This window comes from Colletes gigas, unplaced genomic scaffold, assembly GCF_013123115.1.
Source record: "Colletes gigas isolate AHSC1104 unplaced genomic scaffold, ASM1312311v1 Colletes_gigas_Sc00003, whole genome shotgun sequence".
NCBI lineage: Eukaryota > Metazoa > Arthropoda > Insecta > Hymenoptera > Colletidae > Colletes > Colletes gigas.
Window position 1 is genome coordinate 4,110,085 of NW_025106632.1, and position 13,022 is coordinate 4,123,106.

Below are 13,022 nucleotides of genomic sequence, written 5' to 3' on the forward strand. Positions count from 1 at the left end.
TCTAAAAATATATAAAATCAAAGCGAAGAATTGGTAATTATAAAACTGTTCTAAATTCGTATTTAAAGTTAGAGATTAGATTTAAATCTAAAACGTGTGGGCGTCACTTCTCGTACTCGCCACCAGAGGGCTACGCTCTCGTCTCTCTCGCAAGCACTCAGACCGACAGTCAGAATTATTATATTTCGAGGTCGAGGCAACCCTCTACAAAGCATTTCAATAATTTAATATGGCCTCTGATTCATAAATTTTACGGTTAACTGTTTGGAAAATATAATAGTAGCCTAAATTTAATGTATAAAGTCAAAGCAAAGAATTGATAGTTATAAAATTGTTCCAAATTCGTATTTAAAGCTAGAGATTAGATTTAAATCTAAAACGTGTGGGCGTCACCTCCAGTACTCGCCACTAGAGGGCTACACTCTCGTCTCTCTCGCAAGCACTCAGACCGACAGTCAGAATTATTATATTTCGAGGTCGAGGCAACCCTCCAGAAAGCATTTCAATTATTTAATATGGCCTTCGATTCATAAATTTTACGGTTGATAATTTTTTGGAAAATATAATAGTAATCTAAATTTAATGTATAAAGTCAAAGCAAAGAATTGATAGTTATAAAATTGTTCCAAATTCGTATTTAAAGCTAGAGATTAGATTTAAATCTAAAACGTGTGGGCGTCACTTCTCGTACTCGCCACTAGAGGGCTACGCTCTCGTCTCTCTCGCAAGCACTCAGACCGACAGTCAGAATTATTATATTTCGAGGTCGAGGCAACCCTCCAGAAAGCATTTCAATTATTTAATATGGCCTTCGATTCATAAATTTTACGGTTGATAATTTTTTGGAAAATATAATAGTAATCTAAATTTAATGTATAAAGTCAAAGCAAAGAATTGATAGTTATAAAATTGTTCCAAATTCGTATTTAAAGCTAGAGATTAGATTTAAATCTAAAACGTGTGGGCGTCACTTCTCGTACTCGCCACTAGAGGGCTACGCTCTCGTCTCTCTCGCAAGCACTCAGACCGACAGTCAGAATTATTATATTTCGAGGTCGAGGCAACCCTCCAGAAAGCATTTCAATTATTTAATATGGCCTTTGATTCATAAATTTTGCGTTTGATAATTTTTTGGAAAATATAATAGTGATCTAAATTTAATGTATAAAGTCAAAGCAAAGAATTGATAGTTATAAAATTGTTCCAAATTCGTATTTAAAGCTAGAGATTAGATTTAAATCTAAAACGTGTGGGCGTCACCTCCAGTACTCGCCACTAGAGGGCTACACTCTCGTCTCTCTCGCAAGCACTCAGACCGACAGTCAGAATTATTATATTTCGAGGTCGAGGCAACCCTCCAGAAAGCATTTCAATTATTTAATATGGCCTTTGATTCATAAATTTTGCGTTTGATAATTTTTTGGAAAATATAATAGTGATCTAAATTTAATGTATAAAGTCAAAGCAAAGAATTGATAGTTATAAAATTGTTCCAAATTCGTATTTAAAGCTAGAGATTAGATTTAAATCTAAAACGTGTGGGCGTCACCTCCAGTACTCGCCACTAGAGGGCTACACTCTCGTCTCTCTCGCAAGCACTCAGACCGACAGTCAGAATTATTATATTTCGAGGTCGAGGCAACCCTCCAGAAAGCATTTCAATTATTTAATATGGCCTTTGATTCATAAATTTTGCGTTTGATAATTTTTTGGAAAATATAATAGTGATCTAAATTTAATGTATAAAGTCAAAGCAAAGAATTGATAGTTATAAAATTGTTCCAAATTCGTATTTAAAGCTAGAGATTAGATTTAAATCTAAAACGTGTGGGCGTCACCTCCAGTACTCGCCACTAGAGGGCTACACTCTCGTCTCTCTCGCAAGCACTCAGACCGACAGTCAGAATTATTATATTTCGAGGTCGAGGCAACCCTCCAGAAAGCATTTCAATTATTTAATATGGCCTTTGATTCATAAATTTTGCGTTTGATAATTTTTTGGAAAATATAATAGTGATCTAAATTTAATGTATAAAGTCAAAGCAAAGAATTGATAGTTATAAAATTGTTCCAAATTCGTATTTAAAGCTAGAGATTAGATTTAAATCTAAAACGTGTGGGCGTCACCTCCAGTACTCGCCACTAGAGGGCTACACTCTCGTCTCTCTCGCAAGCACTCAGACCGACAGTCAGAATTATTATATTTCGAGGTCAAGGCAACCCTCCAGAAAGCATTTCAATTATTTAATATGGCCTTTGATTCATAAATTTTGCGTTTGATAATTTTTTGGAAAATATAATAGTAATCTAAATTTAATGTACAAAGTCAAAGCAAAGAATTGATAGTTATAAAACTGTTCTAAATCCATATTTAAAGCTAGAGATTAGATTTACATTGAAAACGTGAGGCGTCGCCACCAGAGGGCTACGTTCTCGTCTTTCTCGCAAGCACTCGACCGACAGTCAGAATTATTACATTTTAAGCTTTGAGGCAACCCTCTACAAAGCATTTCAATAACCCTATTAATAAAAATATGAATTTTCATAAAGAATCTAATCTACTAAAAGATACAAAATGATATTTCAATTTCTCTGCGTTCCTCAACTTCTCACACACGATTTAAAAAGTGTGTATCGACCATTTCCTGTTTATCCAATCAAATATTTAACCCCTTAACGTTCATGCCCGAGTCTGACTGCTTTGCAAAAAGAATATTTGTTTAATCCCAACGGTTTAAGGGACGATAATGTTGGTTTTCCTCTAAACTACACGTTAGATACAACATTGCAATTAACAAGAACCGTATTTTTAGAAACAAATCCAACAAAGAAATTAATAAAATGGGAGCTTTGTAGATGATTGCCTCAACCCTTAAATATAATAATTCGTATCTTACTTTAAGTATTTCTTATATTTTTGCATATTAAGTGCATTCTGTAGTTTCTTGAGAATTAAAATTCCCCATTAATGCATAAACATCCGCAGTCTACTGATCATTGTTGGTTAATCCGAAAAATATGAGCGTTAAGGGGTTTAAGTAAGCCACCATATGATTCAATTTCCATGAAATTTCGATGAAAACCATCAAGTTGATGAAGAATGCTCTGGATGACTTACCTCGAGGTTAATGGCGGGACTGGCGTGGCTGGTTCCATGCGTATTCTGGGGCTGGATGGTCGCGACTCCATCATCTCCTCTGCATCCAGCGCCTCTGTGTCCATCGAGGAGCGTTGCTGGTGCTGGAGGAGCAGGAGGTGCCTCCTCCTCGAGGACGGTGTCAGAAGGGCCAACGAGTCCGCCTGGAGAACAGTCGCCTGTGACTCGTTCCAAATTCCGTCGCTGTGGTCCCTGGTGACGTCGTTGGTCAACGAATCGCTCGAGGCGAACGGGGACGTGATCAGACCGGAAATGACGGTCCCAGGACTGAAAAGCAACGGGCAGGTCTGCCCCGGTTGGCGCAACAGATGCGACGGCGACAAATAATCCCGCGGACTCTCCAAAATCCTTCGCGTTGCTGGAACATCGGGAACCACGTTTCGATTTTTAATAACAGACTTTCGTTACCGTGGGGAAAAAAAACAATATTTTCATGCTCGATCGCAAAAAAATTGCATTTTTTGCCAACGTTGCTCGTCGAAACGTTTTTGATCGATTTGTACGATGACAAGTACACTTTAGATTTAATTAATTCGTACCGAGTGTTCTTAATGTTCTCCATTCACCTTCGATATATTTTCATCGATCCGTGTTTCAATATTTATTCGCCAAAATAGAAATGAAATGTGGGCTGGAGTAGGTCGTGCGATAGAGAGTTTTCGTTGTTGAATTTTGAGTAAGGCTGGGCGTAATTTTCTTGAAATCAATTATCGTTCTTTCCCCCCGGGGGGATGCATTTTCCAGCTGATAGAACGTTCTCTAAACAGCTGCAATAGTTATTGAGAGACCATCGATGATATGTGATCCAATAATTACGTTATCGACGACGCCGCGGCGAAGTTTAGAGCCCGTCGATACCGGATACGCCATCGAACGCATTTAATGAGGATTTTCAGGGGACCAATAATGTAAATTACGTCTATTAACGCGGTAAATGTTGGCGAGTGTCGTAAACAGACTTGAAATATCGCGTTTCGAACGATGTTTATCCGGAAACGACGGTCTAACCATGAAAAAAGAATCGTTTTGCTGGCTCGACGCTTTTCAAGAAAATGGCGCCCCACTTTTTAGAGGGTATCATGCAAAAAAAATTTGTCACATCAATATTTACAATTAGTCGAGTGCAGGGAAGATAATCTTTGGATGGAGCATTCGTTTCTAGAGATGGTATTTTAACAGTTCCAGACGTTTTCTATAAGCTGGTCGATAATTTTACAAAACCAACGTCCATATTGACAAAACCCGTCGAACGAAATTAACTCGGCGGGAAAGCCATTCTATCAATTAACGCGACAAATTAGCTAACAACGAATTAAAATCGCGTCGACTGTCCTCGATGATCGAATACGCTTTGCGCGGTAGCGAAATTTCGTTAGCGATAAACGAATCGAAAAATTAATTCGATATAAACGCGATCGTTATAAACGTTTCGCTTGTTCTCGAACAATTTTAAATTGTACTCGTTTCGCGGTGAACGGTTCGCGATTTATCGCGGAAACTTCTCGCGAACGTCGACCGGGGGCTGCGAAGCTAACGGTGAGGAAATGATTTTTCATACTTGGTACTGCGGTCGGCGACGTGGGGGACGTGGGGAGTGATCTGGGCAGCATAAAGTCATCCGATGTCAAACCTTGCACGCCATCCTCGAGCGATACGCTTCTCTTGCGGAAAAGTCCTCGCCGGATGAGATTCTCGTGAAACTCCTGCAACGATATCGAGAAACATGGCGGCTGACAGCTTCTCAAGAGGGCGGAAGAGGGGCAATGTATCGAGGAAGGTTACATAAATGCCAGGTGACCCGCGATTCCCATAACAACTGATCCATCAATCGGGAACAGCATTGAAAGAGTCATTAACCCCACAAAAACACCGAGCCACGTTTTCGGTTAACCTTTTCGGACCACATGTGCATTATAGTGCTCGTAAATATGAGGACATGAATCGCTGTCGAACTCTGAGGCCATAGTGGTTAAAAGATGGCTCGAGAATTTTTGTAGGCTCGTAGAATGGCCAAAAATTATAAGCAGACTGGGGATCTCTATGCAAATTCAGGCTTTTGTTTATAGGATTTACGAAATAGGAGCTTCGTAGAGGATTCTCTCGATATAATAATATTTTAACGAAGTATTTCTTATATTTTTACGTATTAAGAGGATTCTGATGTTTTTTGAGGAATTTTGAAGGTTTAGAATCTGCGAATGATCAGTTTGGGGAGGTTAGAATTCTCTCGATATAATAATTCAGATTTTAACGAAGTATTTCTTATATTTTTAAATATTAAGAGAATTCTGTTGTTTTTTGAGAAATTTTGAAGGTTTAAAATCTGCGAATGATCAGTTTGGGGAGGTTAGAATTCTCTTGATATAATAATTCATATTTTAACGAAGTATTTATTATATTTTTAAATATTAAGTGGATTCTGTTGTTTTTTGAGAAATTTTGAAGATTTAGAATCTGCGAATACTCAGTTTGGAGAGGTTAGAATTCTCTTGATATAATAATTCATATTTTAACGAAGTATTTTTAATCTTTTTATATATCAAGTAGATTCTGTTGTTTCTTGAGAAATTTTGAAGATTTAGAATCTGTGAATGCTCAGTTTTGGAGGTTAGGAATCTTATCTACGATCGAATAAAAGTCAATTGGACGTAAGAGGCCATTTTATAACATCATTTTAAGAAACTATAATTTTGAAGATTTTTGTCAACCAAAATCAAAGGCCTAAAACCTCTTAGATTCTGTAAATGCTCAGTTTTGGATTTTTGTCAACCAAAATCAATGGCCTAAAACCTCTTAGATTCTGTAAATGCTCAGTTTTGGAGGTTAGGAACTTTATCTAGAATCGAATAGATGTCAATTGGACGTAAGAGGCCATTTTATAATCATATCATTTTAAGAAACTATAATTTTGATGATTTTTGTCAGCCAAAAGCCTAAACCTTCTTAGAATCTGTGAATGCTCAGTTTTGGAGGTTAGGAATCTTATCTACGATCGAATAAAAGTCAATTGGACATAAAAGGCCATTTTATAGTATCATTTTAACCCTTTGCACTCCTATGTCGAGTGTGACTCGACATTTTCTCAAATTCAAACCAAAGATATATCATACACTTGCAAAATTACAAAATACAACAATAGTACAAATAAAACAGATATTTGATTGAATTTGTTTGTTCCTCTATTTGTTTAAGTTTCCCTATTTTTTAGTAAATTTCAAATAAAACACTTGAAAGCGTTGGGAGCTGCTGGGTAACAAAATTCAAATATAATTCGGAGTGCAAAGGGTTAAGAAACTATAATTTTGTTGATTTTTGTCAGTCAAAGGCCTAAACCTTCTTAGAATCTGTAAATGCTCAGTTTTGGAGGTTAGGAATCCTATCTACGAACAAATAGAAGTCGATTGGACGTAAGAGGCCATTTTATAATATCATAATTAAGAAACTATAATTTTGGTGATTTTTGTCAGCCAAAGGCCTAAAACCTCTTAGAATCTGTGAATGCTCAGTTTTGGAGGGAATCCTATCTACGATCGAATAAAAGTGAATTGACCGCCATTTTGAACCTCCGCTATTTTGTTTAAAAATTTCCCATAAATGCATAAACATCCGCAGTCGACTAATAAGCACGTGTATTTGTTTAGTCCTGATAGTTTGTTTAATGGAAGCTAAAGAAGAGCTATTTATCCCCCAGTATTTCGTTAAAAATTTCCCATAAATGCATAAACATCCGCAGTCGACTAATAAGCACGTGTATTTGTTTAGTCCTCATAGTTTGTTTAATGGAAGCTAAAGAAGAGCTATTTTCGTGGACGGATTTCCATGACAACCACATTCCTAGGGGCTGTCAATATTGATATATAGACTTTGGTTATTGGGACAATGACCAGGGGGAATGTGTCGTATCTTGTTCGGAGGCTTATGCTTCGAGGATCACAATGAAGGTGGTCTGGGTTAGGAACCCTCCCGTTTACGGAGATACGGGGGGCGACGCACGAGGGGCTATCTGGATAGGATTTCCATTCAAAGTACTCCCTTTTGTAAACAAACCTATCGATCCTATTGAAATCAAAATTGTCCAAATTTTATGTCTATCTTATTTATTCATTTATTATGCTGGAATTATCAGTACGAGTTTCCATAGAGGTGAATAAACATATGCATACATAAGGGGGGCAGAAAGATTACGTAAGCAAGTACATGAGACATAGTAAACCTAGTTGTAGTAATCATAGAATAAATTGAGCGAAGTTACGAATAAAGATTGTGGAAATTAGGAATTTACAGGTAGCACTCAGTGTCAACAATTTACAAAATATTAAAAAATTCTTTGAGATACGTTTAATACATCCCTAAGGACCACAATGAATCCAAAGTTGAACAGAAATTAAAAGTTTGCTCCAAAAAGGGAGGTGCAATGACTCGTGACCATCATAGGAGGTATAAGTAGTTAGAAGATGAAAGCATAAATCAAAATATGGAGAGGAATAGCTCTATCTAAAAGAGATCCTCCTTAAAAATGATCATTTCTTTAAAAATACGAGATTTTCCCTATTTCTCCTGCCTTTTGTGGTCCCCTTAGTGATTGAAAATGTATTCAAACGTCTATTAGAGCTACAAAATTTGATTAATTCTTCAGAATCACAAGATCATGCCCTGTTGCTTACATAACAATTTTTTACCCAAGTGTGTCACGTAATTATAGAAAATCTATTAACATTTTCTCCTATTTCTCCTAACTTATTTCGAAGGATTTGATGGTTTAATGGTTGAAAGAATTACTTGCCTCTTCGGGGGGATCGTCATGGGGCGAAACTACCCTGAGCAAGGACAGTTCCTCTGGCGTGGAGGAGAATTGGACGGGTGCTCTGACGGTCCTGCCCCAGGGGTCCTGGTGGTTCCTTCTGCAGGTGTGAGGATAGCTGGGCTCGCCGGCCTCGCCAACTAGCTCGCGTCTCTCCACGCGGATCTCGCCGTCGGAGAGGGTCTTCTGCAACGGCAGAAACCTCATCGTCGACTGGGATATCCGGTTGAGGAGGGCGCGGGCATCCGGCGACACTGGCGCTGGCTTAAAGTCTATGAGGATCTCTTGGTCCTCCAAGTCGACGGACCTTCGTCGATCTTCAGGCTGAACAAGAGAAGTTTAAACGCAGAGTGGCGAGGCACCAGTTTCCGAACAATTGCCTTTCGTGCCCCACTTCGCGAGGAAACGGTCGAAAGCGAATTCTTAACGACACACCGGGCAAGGTTACGTTTCTAATTTATTCCTCCGCCTGGTAATTGCTTCTCGTTTAAATTTATCGCTAAGAATTTTATTTGAAGCGGTATTACATTCTCCATTTTCTTTGATCGATAGCGCGGTACGATTGAAATTGTTTTGGGGAAACAAACGCTGGTCGCCATTCGTAAAACCGGACGAAAAGATGACGGAACGCGAAGCATCGATCAATATGTTAATATCCGCAACGACGTGTGTCCTTTAATTACAGTACACTAACAAGCTTTTGCTCTCCGCCACGTCTATTTTGTTACCAGACAGTAATTCGATCACGGTACCATTACAATCTGCCATAAATGGGTTCGAAATTTGATTCTTGTTCGGCCATCCTTGTTAACCGAGTGGAATCGACTGTCTACGGCTACGGGGGCTTCGTTGATTTATGTAGAACACGTGCCCCCCGAAATAAATTAATTAATCCCATTCAATTTGGTACGGCGCTTTGACTACGGTGTGGCGAACAATTTTCACACAGTTGCAGACCTTCTGTCAAAATTCTACGTTGAACTCGAGTGCTCGACTATTCTACGATTGATATTAAATGTAGAATTATAGATCACTACCTACTAAATAGATCTAAACCTACTTTATAGATCAACTGTAATGTGAATCCATAATTCGTGAGTTTGGTATAAAAGACTATGTTTCAGCAGGTCGAATTTTAAAAAAAATTGTGTAATTGTTATTTAAAGATTATGATAGATTATATTTTTCTGAGAAACTTAGCAGATTATAAATCTCTTTTCTTTTTACTGAGTGCTCCACCAAATATTATCAAATCTTTCTTATAATTTATGATATCGGTATGAAAAACTGTGTTTAAGTGGGTCGAATTTTAAGAAATCGTATAATTTTCATTTGAAAATTCTGCTAGATCAATTTCTGATACGATTTTTTTGAGAAACTTAGTAAATTATCTCTTTTTTCTTTCGTGAGTGCTCCACCAAACCCTCTCAAATCTTATAATTCATGAAATCGGTATGAAAGACTGAGTTTAAGTGGGTTGAATTTTAAGAAATCGTATAACTTTCATTTTAAAATTCTGGTAGATCAATTTCTGATACGATTTTTTTGAGAAATTTAGCACATTATAAATCTCTTTTCTTTTTTCTGAGTGCTCCAGCAAATATTATCAAATCTTTCTTATAATTCATGATATCGGTATGAAAGACTGTGTTTAAGTGGGTCGAATTTTAAGAAATCGTATAATTTTCATTTGAAAATTCTGCTAGATCAATTTCTGATACGATTTTTTTGGGAAACTTAGTAAATTATCTCTTTTTTCTTTCGTGAGTGCTCCACCAAACCCTCTCAAATTTTATAATTCATGAAATCGGTATGAAAGACTGAGTTTAAGTGGGTCGAATTTTAAGAAATCGTATAACTTTCATTTTCAAATTCTGGTAGATCAATTTCTGATACGATTTTTATCAGAAATTTAGCACATTATAAATCTCTTTTTTTTTTGCGTGACTGCTCCACCAAACCTTCTCAAATCTTTCTTAAAATTCATGATATCGGTATAAAAAGCTATGTTTAAGATGGTCGAATTTAAAAAAAATTGTATAATAGTTATTTAAAGATTATGGTAGATTATATTTTGTATACGACTTTTCTGAGAAACTTAGCATAATATAAATGTCTTTTCTTTTTTCTGAGTGCTCCACCAAACTTTCTCAAATTATTCCCGTAATTGAATTTCAGAGAGCTTAAAATTTTCACGAAAATTTGCATAATAATATGACCAAAATTCGAATATTTCTGCATTTCGTCAAACTTGAGGCACTGTCGAGTAGTTAGATTTCCCATTGCATGTTAATGTTTGGAACTCGAGCTGGCCATCGCGAGGAGAAACTTTCGACTGCGCGTCGAATGGCCGTCGACCGGTTCGAAATTGAACGTAGACGCTTAATCGTCGAACGCCAAATCGATATACCCATTATGACAACGCTGACATTTCGCATGTAAAATCGAACCGAACGGAAGCGTCGAGAACGTTTAATTCAATGCGAAATGCGCAATCTAATAATTCGGGATGTTTTAGATCGATCCTTCACCGGCGGCGAAATTGAAATCTGTAATATCCTGCTCTCGATCAAAAGCCGGTATCGGCTACAGAGACGACTGGAACGACCCGTTTCCAACCGACTCTGCTGCACCAAGTAACAGAATCAATGTGATTCGACTCGAATAGCACGGTCGCGGCAATAATTTAACGCGAATTTACCCGGAACAGTTTCGCCGCGATTTTACTACACGGCCATTGTAAGTTTACAGTTCGAAACTTTGGCTGGCAAACACCGCACGATGCGCGCGACAATCGGATATTCCGTGCATGGGTTTTGTAATACGAAAGAACAGCAACGCCGTCGAACTTTACGTCCCAAATCCTCTATTCCAAATTATTACGAAAACGCTACGAAATCCAAAGAAATCATCTGTTTTACCGACCAAGCAAATATCAAGTTTTTTCAATTTCGATAATTATTTCGAATTCACGTTGAAACAAAGTATCAATTGGCAACTCACGACTCTTCGTACAATAGACGAACAATAAAATTTACCGATTCATCCCAACAGTGTAAATTATTCAACGACAACAACACCCGCGACACCGCCCAAACCATCGAACGAATAAATGATTCATACACTCGATGTGTAGAATTTAATATTGAAAATTAACGCGTGAAATTAATCGCGTCTATTGCGATCAATTTTTCATAATTCAATTTTTCGCGCATTCGTTTCCAAAGGCAACGATTCAATTTCTCGACTATGATCAAAGTTAGTTCCCCGTATCAATTTAAAGACTCACGAGGTTCGCCATGTGCTCGATGTCCCCGTTGGTCAGAACTTCCTCGAGGGCGAGGGGGGTGCTGGCGGCGTGCGGGGGCGGCGTGTCGACGAGGAACGGGGACCTCGGGGGTTCCTCGCTCTGCGTCCTGTGCAAAGGCTCGTGTTCCGTTTCCTCCTTGCCGGTGGCGCCACCTTGACCGCTGCCCAACGGCGTGCCCAGCTGGCCAGCCTCCGAGTAACTTTTCGTCAGTTTTCGTCCGTTGAAGAGGCCGTTGGTCTGCGCGCCCTGGGACACCATTTTCACCCGGTGTATCGTTCGCGGGCTGAGGCTGACGGGTACTCGACCGCGGAACATGGCCGGGATTTCCGTCTGGGTCGCCTGGGTCTTCATCGCGCCGCGTTTCGGTGGCTTTTCTGAAACGAAATTCACGCTAAATCGGCTGAAATCGACGGACGCGTCTCCGTGGCTGATTGGAGCCGGAATGAGAACGGCGAGAACAAATGGCGGGGCTAGGATTTGCCAACGGTCGATCGGATTCGCGAGGGAAGAGCGATTTTGGGAACTGTCGGCGATGAGAAAACGGTTCTTGGGAGGAAAGATCGCTGTTTTTCAAATTTTTCGGGGGATGAAAGGGGGTAGATCGTGTTTGGGATGATTTTTATTTTTGTGATCGCTTGGAATCTGTGGATGTTCAGTTTGGGGAGCGTAGGATCCTCATCCGGGATCGAATAAAAGTTAATTGGATGTAGGAGGCCATTTTGAAAGCCATTTTGTAGTATCATTTTAAGAAACTATAGTTTTGTTGATTTTTGTCAGGTAAATGTAACCCCTTAGAATTTATGAATGCTCAGTTTTTGGAGGTTAACCCCTTGGGTACGGATTTATTTGAGAAAATATTTGCATGTGGAACGGATATAATTTTTGGTTGCTTGGAGTAGTATGTAAAAGCAGTACATTTTACGTAAGAATTTATTTATTTCTAAAATATTGGTGACATATGTAGTATTAAGATGCCTTCAAGTAATTAGAATTGCAAAACAAAAATTAATTAATAACAACAAAATAAAACTAAATGAAATAAATTCAAGCTATAACAAAAAACCAATTACTAATAATTATGCAGAGTGTGATATTTTTCAAAGCAAGTAGGTAAATGCAGTGCTACTTTGCATTGTTTGCACTGCCACGTAGTCTCTTTCCTAATATTATGCTTATAACAAACACGGCACCTTTTTCCAGGGTGTTGCTTGGACTTAGTTGACGGAATGTTCTCAGGAAAGTGCGCCCAATTTTTCGCTGCCAAACGAAATGGTGTATCGCTACTTGACGGACGTCCACGACGTTTATAATTTGGCAATGACAATTGCTCCAGCAATTCTTCGGCAATAGCTAAACGAAAGGAAGTAATGCCTGCCTTGGTTGTGCAGTTGATTTTAGAATATAAAACATGAGCATTATAAAAGGCCATATCTATTAGATAAAAAAACATTTTCTTATAACCCTTTACACATTTTCTCATAACTGGGAAGCACGCTAGCAATTGGTCTTGTTTATCAACGCCTCCCATACCTTTATTATACTCAAGCACAGATGCCGGTTTTATAATATTTTCGCTATCGCCAACTTTATTTTTTCTCCTTTTGCCTGTGTTTATCAAATCAGCATTTGAATGTTTCGTGCTAAGTATGTGAACGTCTTTTTTATCTCTCCATTTCAAAGCCAATAAACCGTGACTGGATAAAGTTTTGACTTCTCCTTTTTTCAACTTCATTGAAGAAAACACCTTTGGCATA

At 38.4% G+C, this 13,022-nt stretch overlaps 1 protein-coding gene across 5 annotated transcripts in view; it reads right to left on the reverse strand.

Moving 5' to 3' along the window:
* Window positions 1–13,022, reverse strand: part of LOC122404938 — a 128,274-nt gene that overhangs the window by 69,529 nt on the left and 45,723 nt on the right. For 4 of the 5 annotated variants that reach the window (XM_043409343.1, XM_043409342.1, XM_043409344.1 and 1 more), the window contains exons 4-7: window positions 11,248–11,642; window positions 7,941–8,282; window positions 4,716–4,860; window positions 3,119–3,515 (exon numbers count right to left, since the gene is read on the reverse strand). In XM_043409343.1, the coding sequence (XP_043265278.1) occupies window positions 3,119–3,515; window positions 4,716–4,860; window positions 7,941–8,282; window positions 11,248–11,642 (1,279 nt within the window). The remainder of the gene's footprint in view (window positions 1–3,118; window positions 3,516–4,715; window positions 4,861–7,940; window positions 8,283–11,247; window positions 11,643–13,022) is intronic. The other variant, XM_043409345.1, reaches the window with a different exon arrangement.